General features: G+C 34.9%; 2 protein-coding genes across 9 annotated transcripts in view; one reads left to right on the forward strand and one right to left on the reverse strand.

The window, feature by feature from the left end:
- The window catches only part of LOC118272073 (protein spaetzle 4), a 484,075-nt gene that overhangs the window by 234,533 nt on the left and 231,849 nt on the right, over window positions 1-17,693 (forward strand). Inside the window, exon 7 of one of the 4 annotated variants that reach the window (XR_007705320.1) lies at window positions 9,548-9,558. The exons of the other annotated variants lie outside the window; for them this stretch is intronic. The gene's annotated coding sequence lies outside the window, so the exon portion shown is untranslated. Of the gene's footprint in view, window positions 1-9,547; window positions 9,559-17,693 lie in introns of those variants that run through there. 4 annotated transcript variants of the gene reach the window in all.
- LOC118271844 (potassium voltage-gated channel protein Shaw) overlaps window positions 1-17,693 on the reverse strand; it is a 110,775-nt gene that overhangs the window by 8,735 nt on the left and 84,347 nt on the right. For 4 of the 5 annotated variants that reach the window (XR_007705319.1, XR_007705318.1, XM_050693720.1 and 1 more), the window contains exons 5-8: window positions 17,507-17,559; window positions 16,180-16,390; window positions 9,821-9,938; window positions 940-1,134 (exon numbers count right to left, since the gene is read on the reverse strand). Coding sequence is in view for 3 of the 5 variants with exons in the window: in XM_050693720.1 (XP_050549677.1) it covers window positions 940-1,134; window positions 9,821-9,938; window positions 16,180-16,390; window positions 17,507-17,534 (552 nt within the window). In the remaining 2 variants the exon portion in view is untranslated. The remainder of the gene's footprint in view (window positions 1-939; window positions 1,135-9,820; window positions 9,939-16,179; window positions 16,391-17,506; window positions 17,560-17,693) is intronic. The other variant, XM_050693719.1, reaches the window with a different exon arrangement.

The raw sequence follows: 17,693 nt of genomic DNA on the forward strand, positions 1-17,693 counted from the left end.
TGTATTATTGAATGTTTTAATTTAATCGTGATCGACAGAATATTCATGTGACTGTTATTATTTTGATATTTTTCTAGTGTGACTGTTTCCATGTGAAATTCTGTAAAATCCACTTGAATAATAATAACAATGGAAATGTTGAAAAAAACATTAAAAGCGAGGGTTCTGTGGTTTCAGTGTTACCACTCTCTAAGGTCAATATTAGAATTTTTAGATTTGCATAAATTTGAATTAAAATTGTTACTAAGAGAGGTTTCGTTCGTAGTTTGGTAGCTGTATATAAAATATTTCATATTTTCTAAAACAAAACGATTACAGTTGTGAGCTTGTTCGGAATTTCTAATACCATTTGAATTTAAACAGTTTTCCAAAGCGTTTTCAGAGATATTTGACTGTAGTTTGAATTAAGATGCTTTTAAGAAGTGAAATTAGTAAAATTTCAAGGATAATCTTGAGATACAGAAATTTTAATATCTATTAGCGATTTCCAAGGACATGATTCATTTAAGATATTAAAATGAGCTACCATTATATTGATTAAGATGATATTACATATTTAATGTCTTTTATAATTTTCTTTGATTTTGACGGCGTGTTGGCTGAATGATCGCAAGTGCAACTGCCAGCAAGGGGTCTCGGATTCGATTCCCGCATAGTACAAAGTATTACTAGGTATATTTCGGTTTTTCGAAAAAGCAATAGGCTCACCCAATATACTTCTTCCTCAAACTGACTTTATCTAACAAATTTTCACCATATTTTAAATAAGCTTGATATTCAATTGTATGTATTGTAATACTTTAATAGTGTCTTTAATCTTCTCAACCTAATCGACTTAGATAGATCAACAATATCTACATATGTAACTTCGTGGAATAATATTTTCACTATTAATAAAATCATGAAGTGTGCGTTGTACATGAATAAATAAATATTTACCTTAGCAGCATTAGAGCTATACGGCTCGTCAAAGAGCGACCACATCTGTGGCTTCAGATGCTGCCACCACGACACCGTGCCCTTCATATAGTCCTCTTCGAAGCCGAACTTACGAGCCACTTCTTCATCAGTAGGTTTTTCAGTGTCTAAATCTAGTCGATCTAAGACTGCTAGAGTTTCTTGGGTGTCCCGATGCTGTAGGAAAGAAAAAATATTGGTTAGTTTCTAACTTTGTCTTATTTTTGTAAATTACATGAAGAAAAGCTCATAGTTTCATAGACTTCACGCCTGTCTCCCATATGTCGGGTCTACTTTTTTATTCTTAAGTGTTCTGTTTTTTTTATTTCCATATGAATGTTTAAATGAATTTTTTGAACTTTTAAGTTGATTATTTTTCAGAGAAAGCAAATTCATAAATGACGAGTAGATCGAAAATTTTCAAACAAACAACGTATGTACATGTATCTGTGTGTATGTGAACTTGTATATTTGTAAACGCACTTACGACAAGAGAAAATCCAAGCGTAGGGCAACGTTTTTTTATAAAAATAAAAATATAAATTCGATGACCTTGAAATTCAAATAAAAAAAAAACGGGGATAACAACGTTACCACTCTCATTTTGTTTGATCTATTTCAACGACAAACAATGTAGCAATCAAGTAACGCAATAATAAAACAATGGATCCTATTAATTAAACAACGAAATGGCGAACTGAAACAGAAATAATGTTAAATAATATCAGAAACCGTGAATCCGATTTTAATTTCACATTTAAGTTGAAAATAAAATTAATTGGACAAAGGTTTCGATTTCGCTGGTATAAAATATGAGGGTTGGACCACAAAAATATTTCGTATCAGAGCATTGGTCGAAATAATAGGAAAATATCGGACCCACGATCATTGGACCTGAATTTCCCATTTCATCGGGAATGTAATTGGAATATTTTATTCCCTGTTTTCGCCTGAAATTGGAGATGCACTGAGAATATTTTATTATTAATGGACGAGGTTAAAGTGAGCGACGCCATTATAGTTTGCATGGATTATTTTGTTCGGAAGTTAATCAACATTTTAATGTTTAATACTTTTATTAAAGTATACAAGAGACACTTACTTACTGCATTCGTTAATATAAAAGGAGATAATAAACAGCAAATGATGTTTAATTATATATTTACTTTTAAAAATACCAATGCTTTTCTTTAATGCAGAGGTTATAAAAAGTTCCGGAGCTGCGGACAACATATCAGATTACCGGGGATCCGGCTCAAATCGGGAGAAGGAACGGGGTGGTGTTTAGTGAGTAAGAGTCTGACTCTCACTTCCTCTCGCCTCGCCCAAGGCGGGAGAAGTCAATGAAAGATTTCCCTCCCTCAAAAAAAGAGGTTATAAAAAGTCATGTAACAAACTAAACTTTTAGAAACAGCATCTTTAACAGTAAAAAACAAACAAAAGCTAGATTTTTCGTTTAATTCCAACCGTCAATACCCCAATAACGCAACTCATCCCCTTTAAACGAAGGGCGTGAACATACATATGTGTAGTGTACGCCGCAATGGTAGGTAGGTTGGGTAGGCTGGATATGTTCCATAGCCATGGAATGTTATTGGAACATGTCCTGCATGCTTTTCTCTCGTTTATATTAAAACGGACTATGTGTAATGTGGTTTATTTGTACCTATGTACGTTACTTTTTATTTATGTAATGTTTCTATGTGACTTTAATAGTTATATGTATATGTACTTTCTAAGATTAGACACCACTGACTGACTTTAAAGGTAAACATCGTGTAGAAAGCTGAGTTTATAATTTCTAATTATATGTTTGAAATCGTCAACCCGCATTGAGCAAGGTTATTAATACTCAAACCTCTGTGTCAGAAGAGGCCTTTGGCCAGCAGTGGCCACTTATAAGCTATATGGGTTCTTCCTTCGTATATTGGTTGCCGAGCATAAGGTGTGGTAAATAATTGTGAATAATGGTGGCCAGAAATTGAAAAATCGAATAAGTATTTAATTATGTTGAATCATGTGTGGAATTGTGTTCATAGTAAAGACAATGGATAAGGTAACTAAACAAAAGTATGAGTTCTATTAAACTGCACCACATCCTATCCCTTTCCACAAACACAAGTGAATATATTTGTATATGAACTACTACACAACACAAAAAAAAGAAACATGACAAAATCCAAATATTTACACGAGAGCTGCGAACAGGAGAGCAACATTTATTCGCGATGGCCGTTTCGAACGCGACACGTCCGAATGACATGCTAACATATTCGTCACGTACACTGTACTGCACAATAAACTGCACACCGAAACGCTTCGGATACCGACCTCGTAATACGTTTTATTTGCACTGCAGTGTAAAATTACATTGTAGTGTTGGATGTAGGATAGTTTAGAGGTATTGTTTGTTATGGATTGTATTGTTTGAGAATGGTTCAATGTTATGTTTTGTATTAGGGAAATCATCTCTTATTACTTATGGTTTAAATTTTATCCAGTACGGTATTGCATATAATAAATTATTATTATGTAAAGTAGAATCTATATTTATTAAGTACTAGCTGATCCGGCAAATTCGTATCGCCATACAGTTTTTTTCTCACCTTTTTCCCTGGACTTCCACAAATAATTCAAGACCAAAATTTGCCAAATCGATACAGCCATTCTCGAGTTTTAGCGAGACTAACGAACAGCAATTGATTTTTATTATCGATACTAGCTTTTGCCCGCGACTTCGTTCGCGTGGAATAGTGACTTCCGGCAAATTTTTGGTTTTAACCACATAGTTCCCGATCTCGCGGAATCTCTTCAAAAATGAGATGTAGAAGATATTCCAGGGAACTCTTCAAAAATCAACATAATGAGCTCTGCGTTTGAATTTAATAGATGTATACTCACTTAGGGCATTGAAAAAAATAGTTTAAAAACGGACTTAAACTAAAGAAATATTATAATCTTTCCGAACTTAAGATGAAAACTAACTTAAAACTAAAGAAAGCTACGAATTACGAATTTATAACAATTAAAAAAGAAATTATATTACAACCTATCCTCTATGCTATAATAACCAAGTTTAAACTAAATAATTTAAAAGAAACGACTTAAATCTAATCTATCTAATTAATAAATAAATTAGACTTACAATTTTATTAAAAAAACTAACTACAGTAACTACTAATAATCGATATCAAACTAAACCTACGTTAAATAATTTAACCAGAAAACCAGGAAAACCCAACAAATAAACTTATTAATTGAAAAATACAACGAAACCAATTTATTTAGAATAGGTATACGAAACAGCAGGACCACTACAGACAAATAATCATACGACTGATAATACACTTCTTTTACGATAGTACCGAAGCGCTCGGCCGATACCCAACCAAATGAATGTAACTATCCTATGTCCTTTCTAAGGTTCTAAACTATATCTGTACCAAATTTCAACCAAATCCGTCAAATAGTAGCGGAGATTAATGGTATAAGCATAGAATAGTGTTCGACGTGATTCTTTAATTTGACATAACTTTTTTATTTATGAACCGATTGACATGAAACAAACACTAAATGTAAATTGAAGCATACCACAATATATTCGTGAAAACCGCATCCAACTCGGATCAGCCGTTTCTGAGATTAGCGCGCATAGACACACAGACAAACAGACAAACAGATAAACAGACAAAAAAAATGTTAATTACATTTTTGGGTTCGACATCGACATAACAATAACCCCTGCTATTTTTTTTATTTTTATTTTCAATGTACAGACAGCACTTTTCTACGATTTTATTATATGTATAGATTATAGAATGAACGAATGTCAGTCACTAGTTTAATGCAGCCATTTTATAGTAGTGTGTCGAAAGCACAATCATTTCACGAGTCTTTTCACACTGAACCCATCTATATACCAACATATATCATGTAATATGTTGGTAAATCCGTATGAAAGAGGAAAAGTTTCGCGGTTTCGACGTGACGGACGCAAATATGTTGATACGTTATGCGACTCTTCATGCATTTAAATACGAGTTTACGTCAAACTGGTGTTGAATTTTAAATATTATATTTTATTTTTGATTTATTGTGAAGGCAAGTCTTGTTTTATCCGGAGCTGCGGGCTACCTAGCGGGTTTAGGGTAGTGTTGCCCAAATGCAAGAACAAGACGAGACTTAGCCAGTCTTGGTCTTGGTCTTGCGCCAATACACCTGGTCTTGGTCTTGGTCTTGGTCTTGCGCTCCCAGTCTTGGTCTTGGTCTTGGTCTTGCAGCAAGAGTCTTGCAAGTCTTGCAATTACCTATTAGTCTATTACTATTTATTAAAGTTTACTTTAAATCTTAGAAAAACGTATTAGAATTGGAACATTGTGAGCTTGAATTAACATAGCCATAGTAAAGATCAAGCAGATTAATAAATAACTGAAGATTTGATAAGAAATTCGAAAAATCAACTGACCTATATGTCGTTTTCCATGGAAGTAACTGTTTCTTAATAAACATTTATGATTTATAAGCTTACATTTGCTAAAACATGTAAAAAAACCATATAAGTAATCAATATTATAATATATACTTACTAGAATGAATTAATATGACATCTACTACCTATCCTGACCATTTTATCCTAATCATAATACTACTTGCGTGATCAGTATAATGTATTCATTTTCATTCTAAGCACTTTGAAACTTATTTATTCTTTGGAACACCTGTAGGTACTCCTAAAATTCGAAATTATTTTGCATGAGTATACCTACGCCCTATGGCGGCAATCAAATAGTGTCAAATGTTATGATTTCGGCGTAGCGGCAGCAATTGTTTTAGATTTCAAAAGAAGCCGCCGGCGCGTGTATCATAACCATGTACTTCCGAAAAGCGGCAAATTTCTTTGAGAAGTACTTACTTCTCAAAGAAATTTGCCGCTTTCAAATTTTGGCATCAAAGGTTTTGTACTTACAAAACCTTTGATGCCGCATTATCAAAGTGCCGATGGTTAAAACATAACTATGCATGCACTAAGTTTGATTTTAATGCGCAGATATTTTTTTATTCGCTATGTTTATAGTATTAGTCGTAATGCGCATAGGTCCAGTTTTTCATATTTTTTGATACATTTTTTTGCGTCTCATAGAATTCCTAAGCGTACCTACCTATACACCGAACTGTTACACGTAACTACTCAGTGAAATAGTCCTAGCTGCAAGACGCAAGAATCTTGCAGGCTATGTCTTGTTCTTGCTCAAGTCTTGCACGGTCAGTCTTGGTCTTGGTCTTGCTAAAAATACGCGGTCTTGTTCTTGGTCTAGGTCTTGCAAAAATGCAAGAACAAGATCAAGACTGCAAGACCAAGACTGAATTTGGGCAACACTAGTTTAGGGGCTCCAGCTCGAAAAGCAGGAGTAGGAACGGTGTGGTTTTTAGTCAGTAAGAGTTTGATACTCCCTCTCGCCTCGTCCAAGGCGGGAGAAGTCATTGGATGATTTTCCCCCTCAAAAAAAGCTAGTCTTGTTTTAAAAATGGTACGACCAAGCTCAACGATCAAGTAGTCGAAAGACTCTTAAGACCCTAAGAACTAAAAAATATTAAGAAAAAGTCGTATAGCATCCCAATCAATATTGAGAATGACGTTATTGAATTCATAAACATATCTATAAACTGAATAATATTGAATTACTAATTCGGGCTTTTGATATTTTTTAATGGAATAAGTGGCAAACTTGCACAGGTGGGTCACCTGATAGTAGATATTAGTAGCTATCAGCTCCGCCCATGGACACCCGCAACACCAGATACCTCTCTGTAATCATTCTGTTAAAATTGCAGTTGGTACTTCTCAAATTGTAGGTTTTATGAGAGTAACCGTACCTAGTAGTAAACGTGTTGAATCAACAGCAACTTTTTATGCACTCATTTATTTAACACGAGTTTTTGACAAAATAACGACTTGGGTTATATAAAAGTTTGCCAATTGAAATAATGAACTTTTCCCATTTTATTTTTGTGTTTTTTTTTGTGATAGCAATATTGTAACTGGTTGCTTTGGGTTCTAAATTTGAATATTTTTACGATATTATAGCAGCCCCGATGGTACGAAGGATTCTCGAGCACAGTTTTTTACACTTTTTAGTGAGGATCTTAAATCAAAGAACATAACGTTTGCTTTTGTAATAAGAGCAAATTGCAATTTTTGTCTTATTCTTCTTAGTTTTTTTATCTTCAACAGACTCCGAGGCAGAATGCCGCGTGGCTCTGTTTTTTTATGGTATAAACCGGAAAACAACCACATGGATCACCAGATGGTAAGCCATCGCCGCTGCCCATGGAAACTTAAAAACACCAGATGCGTTACAAGTGCGTTGCCGGCCTTTTGGGGGTTAGGAATTTAAAGGATGTTGGGGAATCGGGGATAGGGAAGGGGGTAATTGAGCCTCCGGTAACCTCACTCATACAACGAAACACAACTCAAGCGTTGTTTCACTTCGGTTTTCTGTGAAGCTGTGGGTGGTATCACTTCGGTCGAACAATTTGATAGCTAAACGGCTATTCGGTGCAAGAACAGCGCTCTCTGACAAGCATAAAAGGAGAATCTAGCTCTAGTATTTACCAAGTTGTATAACTGTCTTTAGGTTTATAACCTATGCCACATCTGTCTATACAAAATGTTACTGGTTGCTTAATATTCTGTCCACGGCTCCAGCCGTCGATTCTTCGACTGACTTTTAAAACTGCTTCGTAAGTTATCCAGTACAGTTTGTAGGAACATGTCGGCAAATCCGAGCAAACGAGAAAAGTTCCACTATAAAGAACTACACATAGGGAACTTATGAAATTTGTTGCTGGGATACTGCTGGAAATATTCATTTGTTCTAAGTAAAAAATATGTTGCTGCTACTTAAACTGTTTTGCGAGTTTTTGCTAAAGGGTGGTTCGTGCTAGTTTCTCGCACGATTTTCCTCCGTTGTTAAGTTTTTGCGAAAACTACTACTATTATGGTAACTATAACTGTCTTAATCTTATATTTCATTGTTAAGTATGCTTACATACTTGTATGCTGACATACTAAGCGAAAAAGTTTCGTGAAATAAAAGTACGTAACTTGAGACTAATGGTGCTTTTCCAACAGAGATGCAATAGCTAATCTGTGAAACTAGGTGACCGTTTCCACCGATACTAAGCTATGTAGCTGTGCGAGTAAGATGTGCTATGAAGATGTGTCGCCGCAAAGTAGTTGTACGGTAAAGATGCGCAGTTTGAGTAGATAGTAGGGAAGCCATTCATAGCACACATCCATAGCACGCATCTTTCCATATAAAAACATAGCTTTGCTAAGTCCGTCCCCTAGTGTTAAATTATAGGTATGTACCAATAAATATGAAAGAATATAAGAAGAACGTAGCATAGCACACATCTGGTGGAAAAGAAGCCCCAAATGTCTACAGCACAAAATAAACCAGGGATACTAAATAACAATGAATTCAATTTGGAGAAAGACATAATCTTTAAGCAGTCCAATTTCTTATTACTAAACCAATGACAACCTCATCCTTACTCAATGAAATTGAGATCTAAAGTTACTTCGACACAAATATTTCCGAACAAATACCTCCCGTCTTCATTTTGTAATCGAATCTTCCCGAAATTAAATTCTCAAAGTCAAACAAATAATAGGAGAACGATCAATCGATTCAATAAAATTATTTCGTCCAATGACCTTGAAGCGTCAGAATTGTTTCGCAACGTTATTTATAATAATAAAATTGGCTTTGAACATTGTATTTATTTTTGCGTACTGATCTGAATCTGATAGTTGGAAAATTCTAGAATTCCTGTCAAGAGCTGCTTAGCATATCCATGAATTTATTTGGCTAGACTGACTGTTTCGTTGGTCGAGTGGTCGCAAGTGCGACTGCCGGACAAGGGGTCTCGGGGTCGGGCAAAGTATTGCTGGTTTTTTTTCGGTAATTAGAAAATTGTTCAGTAGTACGGAGACTAGAAATGTGTCCGGTACATGGCAATAGGCTCACCCCCTCTTACATGGGATTTATAAGTTATAATACAAATGGTGAAAAGTGGGTTTATATTGTCTAGCGGTATTATGTGCACACCTTTGCCTACCCCTTCGGGGATAAAAAGCGTGATGACGTTATTTATAATAATAAAATTGGCTTTGAACATTGTATTTATTTTTGCGTACTGATCTGAATCAGATAGTTGGAAAATTCTAGAATTCCTATCAAGAGCTGCTTAGTATCTCCTTGAATTTATTGGCTGCAATGGAGCCGCTGACAGGACTGCTAAATATATGTTCACTCAGACATTAAAATATTAGTTTTAATTCGTTTGAACTAATAATGTCATTATTTTAGTTCTAATAGTAAATTATGTTGCAATTATTTCTAACTTCGCTGACAACTTGTTCAAAGACGTCTTTATGCAAATATTTTGTCACATTTCGTCTGTAATATTTTTCTTAGTTGATGATAGTATTATGATATTCATTTGTGACAAAAATTCTGTAGATCTATTCCATGGTCTATTTTTACCGTTTCCAAAAAATGAGGTTTTTAGTATGACCAGTATGTATGTTTGTGCATGATTATCTTGCGTTTGGGCGAATCTGATGCTGATTTTGATGCGGTTTTCAGCGTACAATTTTTCAGACTTCAGACAGAGAAAGTATAAAGTATATTACTCCACTTAAAAAATGAGGTTTACACTTTAACACGTGTTTTGCGTATTGAAGTCGGATTTTTTAAACGTAGTTTCAGAATTATATCACTTACATATCCTACAGTTTTCTCTTCTTTACCTTTGTTAACCTCATCATCATCTGCATCAAGAATAGTATCCTCACCTGTGTATACGTCATCCAGCAGCACGGTTCCACCTGGTTGGCGTCCAGGCCCCAAAACTCCAGTTCCTCCTCGAAGAGTGGCCCGCAGACGTCTGTAGGGTAGTGGAGCTTGCCCGTTCTAGAAATAAAGAGGTGTGGTTAGACTTTTAAGAGTCAGTATTGCAATTTCAACGGCATAAAATTGGTACATTTGGGGTTGAATAAAAATTATGTCTTTATTTATTATGGAGCTCAGTGTTTCTTAGTATTCAATGCAATTAAGTTTATTTTGTACATTGTACATACACGAAACCAATAATAAGCTCAAGAACATTAAATGCTCTATGAAAAAAGGCTATGGTCGGGGTTTCTTTGCGAGACCGAATAAAAAACGAGGATATCCGTGTACTGGCAAGCGTAGCGTAGGACGTCCACCCACAAGGTGGGTAGACGACCCGATTAAGATTGCAGGGAGCCACTGAATGCAGGTTGCTTCCAACCGGCCTATCTGGAAGTCATTGGGGGAGGTCTATGTTCAGCAATGGACGTCTTATGGCAGGTATGATGATGATGAAGAACCAGTAAATTAATTGATTGATATCACATATTAACGTAACATCAATACATTAAACGATAAAACGATCCCAGTCACAGAATCACCAAACTTACTAACAAATGGAAACAACAATAAATTCTTCACAAACCCATTACAACAAACGACTCCTAACAGCAAAATAACAGCTCTCTTAGATCAACAGGCAAATAAATACTATTGAAGTGGAAAATACCAACTCAGACACTGAACATATGGACCGACAAGAAAAATATTACTACACTACCACAATTACGAACAGCTATCCGATTTCCATACATTTCAATAACAAAAGGGTTGTTGTCGTTAAAGGCTACATTGCTACCTTTGATCCTAGATGATGGATGAACATTTTGTACCATTTAATTGGGGTGGGGACAAAGAATAATCACCCTCAAGGGATGTTTTATCCGTTTTTTTGGATAACGATGGATTAGGGAGTTGTTCAGATGATTTCCGATTGTTATTCGTTCTGGTTTGGAGGACAACTCCGATGGGATTGATGTGGATTCAAATTTTATACGAAGCTGGATTTTTTTGGGGTATTTTATGTCACCCTGATGTCAAAGACCTACTATGTTACATCTGAAAACAAAAATATCACCCAAAAAATGTTAAATTCACAACACTTAATCCAGTTGCGAGCTTCCAATTTGATCCTTTGATACATTATGAACGTATTCACACGGTAAACTGTTCTGTGTTTTTTATTTATTACATCGGTTACGGTAACGAGTTTCAGCAATAAATTTTCTTATAAAACCTCCCCTTTTTAGGCGATAAAATATTCCTAAAAGTATTCTTATGTAATGTGAATTGTACGAACACACACACACACACACGTTCCATATACACACGGCTACAAATCGGTCTATACAAAACCAATTTATCATGGTCTCGCTTTGTACCATCTTTTCTCACATTCGAAGGTCAGCTTATACTGGTTATGTATAGCTTGACGTGTCGCGTTGTACGTTTGTACATAAGTGTGTATGATTGTCCCAGTTTAGGCGTACCAATTATTTTTATGCTCTTTTCACCTTTTGAGATGATAAATTGTCGAGCGTTTTCCAATATTTTGTTTCACGGTTTGAATTGCGTCGACTTTATTTTTAATACCGTAAGTATCTGTATATTGGTTGTGTGTATTTAAATGAGATAGAAACGATGAAGCACCACAAGTATGGCGCCATCATTTAGTACTAGATATTATAGGTTATGGAACCCTACAGAAAAGTTTTTAAACATTATGCATTTGAAACAATATCTAGGAGTATAGCTGATAAAATTAAATGATTAATCTTTGAATAGAGGAGGGCAATTGGACCTCCGGTAACCCCACTCACACAACGAAACACAACGCAAGCGTTGTTTTACGTCGTTTTTCTGTGAGGCCGTGGTATCACTCCAGTTAAGTCGGCACATTCATGCCAAAGTATAGACTTCTGCGACACTTAAATTATCTGGCATATAGATAACACTTCTCTAGGTACTATCCAACTACCAAAATATACCAATAAGAATTTGCTAAAAAACCACACACCTATAAAATCCCAAACTAATGATAGTCATCTATTATTCTATCCAGAACTCCAATCAACTCGTAAAATAATGCAACACGCTAAATACAGATTAGTTACTATAGCATTAAAGTTTAAATCAAATTGTTTTCAAACGAGTCAACACGAAAATTGACTATGAAATTGGGTCATCGGAAACCAATAGTTTTCAATATCAAAATTGTTTACAGGTAATCGAACAAAATGAGGATTGGACTGTCCATAACGTTTAATATAATGATATGCTTAGAAAGTCATTGAAGTCAAACATTTTTTGGCTGATACTGAACAAATGTAGTAATTTTAAGTGTTGGAGAGCCATGCTTTGGCACTAGACTCGATTGGAGTGATACCACGACCTTACAGAAAACAAACGCTTGCGTTGTGTTGTGCCGAGTGAGGTTACCGGAGGCTCAATAACCCCTCTTCCCATTTCCCGATTCCCCAATAACCCTTAAATTCCTAACTCAAAAAACCAAAAGCCAAAATGGATGATGTAAAGTTAATAATTTTAAAATTACTAATAATGATGTAAAGTTAATACCAAACGTTATCAAAATCCTAATGATAATTTGTCCGAACCAGAAAATAAACATAAAACCGAAGCGTCTTTTAACTTCCTTTTCACTCGAACACAGAACCAGAACAAGAAGGGATCAATAATTTATATCCAAATCTCAAAAAATATTTTTAGACTAACTGAAATAAGTGCCAACTATAACGCAACTTGCTTCAATAACGTTAGGCATTGCGATTCCAAAGTAAGAGTTTCACATAGAAAATTGGATTTCTATTCAAATCTGACGCTCTAACAGTGAAGTTTAGTTCTGACCTGATGTCAGTTTGTTCATTCGAAGTAGATTCCATTTCCCACTGTCCGTTAGCTTTCTAAGAATTATTTTCTTTTTCCATATGTTATGCATTCTTATGTTACATGCTACATTTCTTAGCTTGAGTCTTGCAATTCTGTTATGACTGGATATATGCCATTTAAATGACTGTCAAGAAATCTTCTACCAATCATATATATTCATTCCACCCAACACCAACGGAATACACAGCTTAGCACTGGTGGAAATGGGTTCAACTAAGATGTGTTATGTATATGGAAAGATTCGTGCTATGAATGTTTGCTATGGATACGTGTTATGGAAACGGTCTATGGATGGTTTCCTTACCAACGATACATCACAAACTCGAGCTGCGCCTTAATCGCACCACTACAAAGCTTAATATCAGTGGCAACAGTTACATAGTTACACAGCTTAGCTAATACATCTTATTGCTATTATAGCTACATACCACATCTCTAGGGGATAAACACCTAATTAGCTACATGCTTTTATTCTAAACACATTTAAAAATAAAACTTGTTTCACAAACTTCCTGGGCTTGTTTGTCATTAGCGTTCGCTACAGTCATTCATAGTTTAAATTAATTCATTGATAAGGTTCCAACTTCGGCAAACTTCGGATAATTTCGGGGCTAAACCCTTTAGGCTCAGATTGATTAATGTTACTTTATGTTTAGTTGGTATTGATTTATCGTCTATATGGGCCATAAGCTTAGTTTAGTAACAAGTGGGTTTGGAGCAAAAAAGGAAGGGTTATTTATGAGGGACACAAAATTAAGTATCTTGTTTTTGAGTTAGTACTATGTTTGAAGTGAGATAATATATTATTGCATGTTTCTAATTGATAATATAATTAGTTTATTATTTGGTACAAATGTTTTATGCTTGGAGATATAAAATATTTTGACTGAAATAGAAGATTAGGAATTGCGGATGATTTACCCGCTTTACCCGTTTTTGCTGAAGATTTGTCTAATATTTCACCTCTTTCCATATTATTGTAAACATTTTCTTTTTTGGTAATCTTATCAATTCCAAACAAGACCTTCTAACGTCTAACGTTGAGATTTCCAAAAAAGACCCAAAAACTAACTTCTTAACTTAAAAAAAGATCAGGCAACAAACGACATTGTTGTCATTTTCTTTTACACCGCTGTAACCACGAGCCTCCTGTTTGCAAAATGTGTTGCGAAAAATTCATACGTCGAGCCTTTGGTACACAGGCCCACACATAAAGCTACAAAAACCAGTTTATCATGGACTCGCTTTATATAATCTTTCAGGACTTTCAACAGCCAGTTTATACTGGTTTTGATAGTGTGATGTGTTGCCTTGTGTACCACTCTGCAGGTTGGTTCAACCGCAGGACTCACCCAAATACTGCGGTTGACACCGTCCCTTGGTTTTACGGAAAATGTTGGGCACAACCCGGAGGTAAGTCTGACCACAACCCACGTATAAGTTTCAAAAACTAGTGAAGAAATTATGTCACGTTTTCTGTGAGACAGGTATTTTTATAGTAAAAGTCGGTAAACGAGCAGACGGATCACCTGATGGTAAGCTATTGCAGCGGCCCATGGATGCCCGAAACACCATAATCTTTACAAGTGCGTTGAAGGCCGGTTGGGGTTACGAATTTAAGCGTTTTTGAGGAATCGAGGATTGAAAAGATTAGTGAGGGGGATGATTGGGCCAGCGGATTTTTATTTTTACCTTTTTTGTCTTGTGATTGATGCAGACGATGCTTATAATTAAATATTCTCTTTTTTAAGTCATCACAAGCTTTCAATAGTACAAAATTAGCCAAATGGGATTGGGAAACAGTAGTTACAATGTAAAGCCACAATTTTCTCATTCACAATTTCAGTGTTTAATCTATTCAAAGTTAATCCTTAATAAGGCACTTTTGAAACGTCAAATGGAATTGTCCGTTAGTCTATCTGTTAGTGAATTTCGAAGAATCAACCCTAAAATTAGCCATTTTAACTGATATTTAACAGTATCTATGTCTACAAAGGGTCGACCTCAGAACAGTGGAGAAAAAGCAACGCAAACGAATAAACCTAACCAAAATTAGGGTCTGAATAACAGAAGCATTATCCCAGAAACCTAAGCCGAAATAATTTGTTCGAGTCAGCCTAATTTTTAAATATTACACAATTATAATAAGCTCATTTATCATTCTTGCAGTTTCTCTTTCACTCTGTGTTTCTTTCTCTTTTGCACACTTGCCTACATTGAGATGTGTTTTAGTTAGTAGAAATTGTGGTATCATTACGAGCAGTAGTATTTAAAAGCCCTTGGCATAGAAATCTTAATTTATAAAGATTTAAGATTACGTTTAGAGCTATTAATTTTTAATTAAAACATTTTGAGAAAACATCTGTAGGTAATAAATCATGGTCAAGCATTTTTCTTTTAAAGGTGCACAGACTACCATGTAAACAATACCACTAGAATATAAAGTGCTAAAAATAACATCTTGGAACAAGCTGTCCAAATATCTGAAATACCTTTTGTACGAAATGTCAGACATTTGTTTTGTGACATCGCTTTTGTGTTGAAATGTCAATGCCGCTAAACGACTCTGTATATCACGTTCAGAAATCTTATTGCCTATCTTCAAGCCGAAATAAAACAGCGATAATAAGTAATATAGGACTTTTGGGACAACAAAATGGCGTAATTTTTCTATTCTCAACGAAATTGAGAGTTACCCAGAAAGGACTGTTTTTATTTCATCTGAATTTTACGTAAGAATGGAAGCAAATGGTTCGCAGTAATTAGTGTTCACTTTATCAACAATACGAGTAAGAATGGAATGAGATTCGCGGAATTTTGTTTTGTATTGTTTAATTGTTATTTTAAGACATTTCCTAATCGTTATCATTTATAGCAAGCATTTCTTCCTTATCGTGGTGTTTGAAATCATCTGATTTAATATTATTCCTAAAGATTTAGCCCGGCCAAGATAGATTTTTGACTTTGACTTAATTCGCATAGAACTGAAAATTGGCATAGACGTTAAGTACATAATGATTAACAAAATGTCAAAAATACCCATCGATCCCAATTTTGCAAAATAAAAGAAAAATTCAAGGTCAAAATTACGGTTTTATAATTTTTTCTAGAAAACAATAAGTTTTAAATTGTAAAAACATGTTGGACAGAGTTGTAGATCATACAACTTTTTACAAAAATGGTCCATTAATTTTACGCTTATCGCAGTTTTAATTAAATAAATCACATCAATTGTTAATTTCGACGTATAGACTTAATTTCGTCTATTTTGACCGGACTAATTGTATTGTTAAAACATTAAGGCTCCAAATTAAAGGCTCTGAATTTAATTATACAGAAACGGGACTTTCCTTACCTGTAATAATTCAAGACTTGGGCGAAGACTCCAGGATGCCTATCGAAGAAGTACTCGTTGAGGACGGGGTCGTAGTTGGCGAGCGCCTCCGTCAGCCGGGAGAGCCTGGTCGCCGGGATCTTCTTCAGCGTCGCCTTGTACGTCTCGTGACGGATCCCTCCTACGTTCAGGACCACGCGGTTCTCCGCGTCCATGTTGAGGAGGTTCATTTCTAGTTTGGAAAAAGATTTGATGAAAATAATGAACAAGGAATGCTTTTATATGAGAAACTTAAGTGGTCGCTTTTAAGAAGCAAAACTAGAGAGTTTTGAAACTGACATGGTCACTAGTAATATCATTAAACTAAAATCGGGATATTTACCATATTTATTAGTTTTTTCATGGCGCTTGCAATAGTGCCTAAATATCGCGAACTCATAAAAACGAATATACTTGGTAAATATCCCGTTTAAGGTCTAATGATAAGACTAGATAGTCCCAGAATTGGTGAATTAGTCGCACTGTCAGCGCGCAGGTCCCAGCTTCATTATATCATTACTCTTAAGACGTTGAAGAGTTTTGTCTTTAAGCTTTGCGATGTAATCATGTGACAAAAATTGCCCATTAGAATTTTTCATGTTTCATTTCTTAATTCTGAAATATTTATTACCATTCATCCATCCATTTGTTTCTCAAACATAATCTTGTTATTATACGATAAGAGTCACTTAGTAATTACTAGTATCATAATAATATTATGACAATACTTGATGAAAGTTAGTTTTTATTGGCATCAAAACCCAAACATAGGTTTTGATGTCAATAAATCTGTATCAAAAGAAGTTGAAGGAGAAAAGTCCGTTAATAAATTACGAGGACGATAAATTATTATGAAAAGAAAGGTTATAAGTAGAGAAGAATAGAAAGTTAGGACCATTTATCATTTTTTTTTACTGACAACATTCATTGTTATAGCAGCAGATTGTATTAGGCAAATATAAATAGCAACACTCATTGTTTGGCTTAGGGTCGTCACACGTTGTGAATCTTTGCAATTCTTTGTGCGACGTAAAATATATTTTAAATTCAGATGGAGAAGTTTTAAAATTGTTTGAGAAGTTAGAATCTTTACTTTTAAAAACTTGTTTAATTTTAACATCTAACTTGATGATTTGTTCAGTGTAGATGTCATTGACATTAGATACTATTTAAACTCCATCTAATCAATAAACTGTGTCCACAATAAACTCGACTCCATTCACAAATGAATTAACATCACTTGTCATTTGATATTAATTGATTAGTCGTACGATTATACAAGCATGCGACAAAACATTCGTTCCCTTACTATTACTGGGCACCCGATGGATCCACATTGTGAAAGGATAAATATATTTCTTCCTGAAAATAAGCAGATAAACTGTCTCTAATTGACCAGATAACAACATGAATGAGAAAATAATATTTTACTGCTATACGATCCGTATCTTCTTGGCCTTCGTCCATGACCAATTATGTGGAAAAAATCATTCATC

Source organism: Spodoptera frugiperda, chromosome 5 (assembly GCF_023101765.2).
Source record: "Spodoptera frugiperda isolate SF20-4 chromosome 5, AGI-APGP_CSIRO_Sfru_2.0, whole genome shotgun sequence".
In the NCBI taxonomy this organism is placed as follows: domain Eukaryota; kingdom Metazoa; phylum Arthropoda; class Insecta; order Lepidoptera; family Noctuidae; genus Spodoptera; species Spodoptera frugiperda.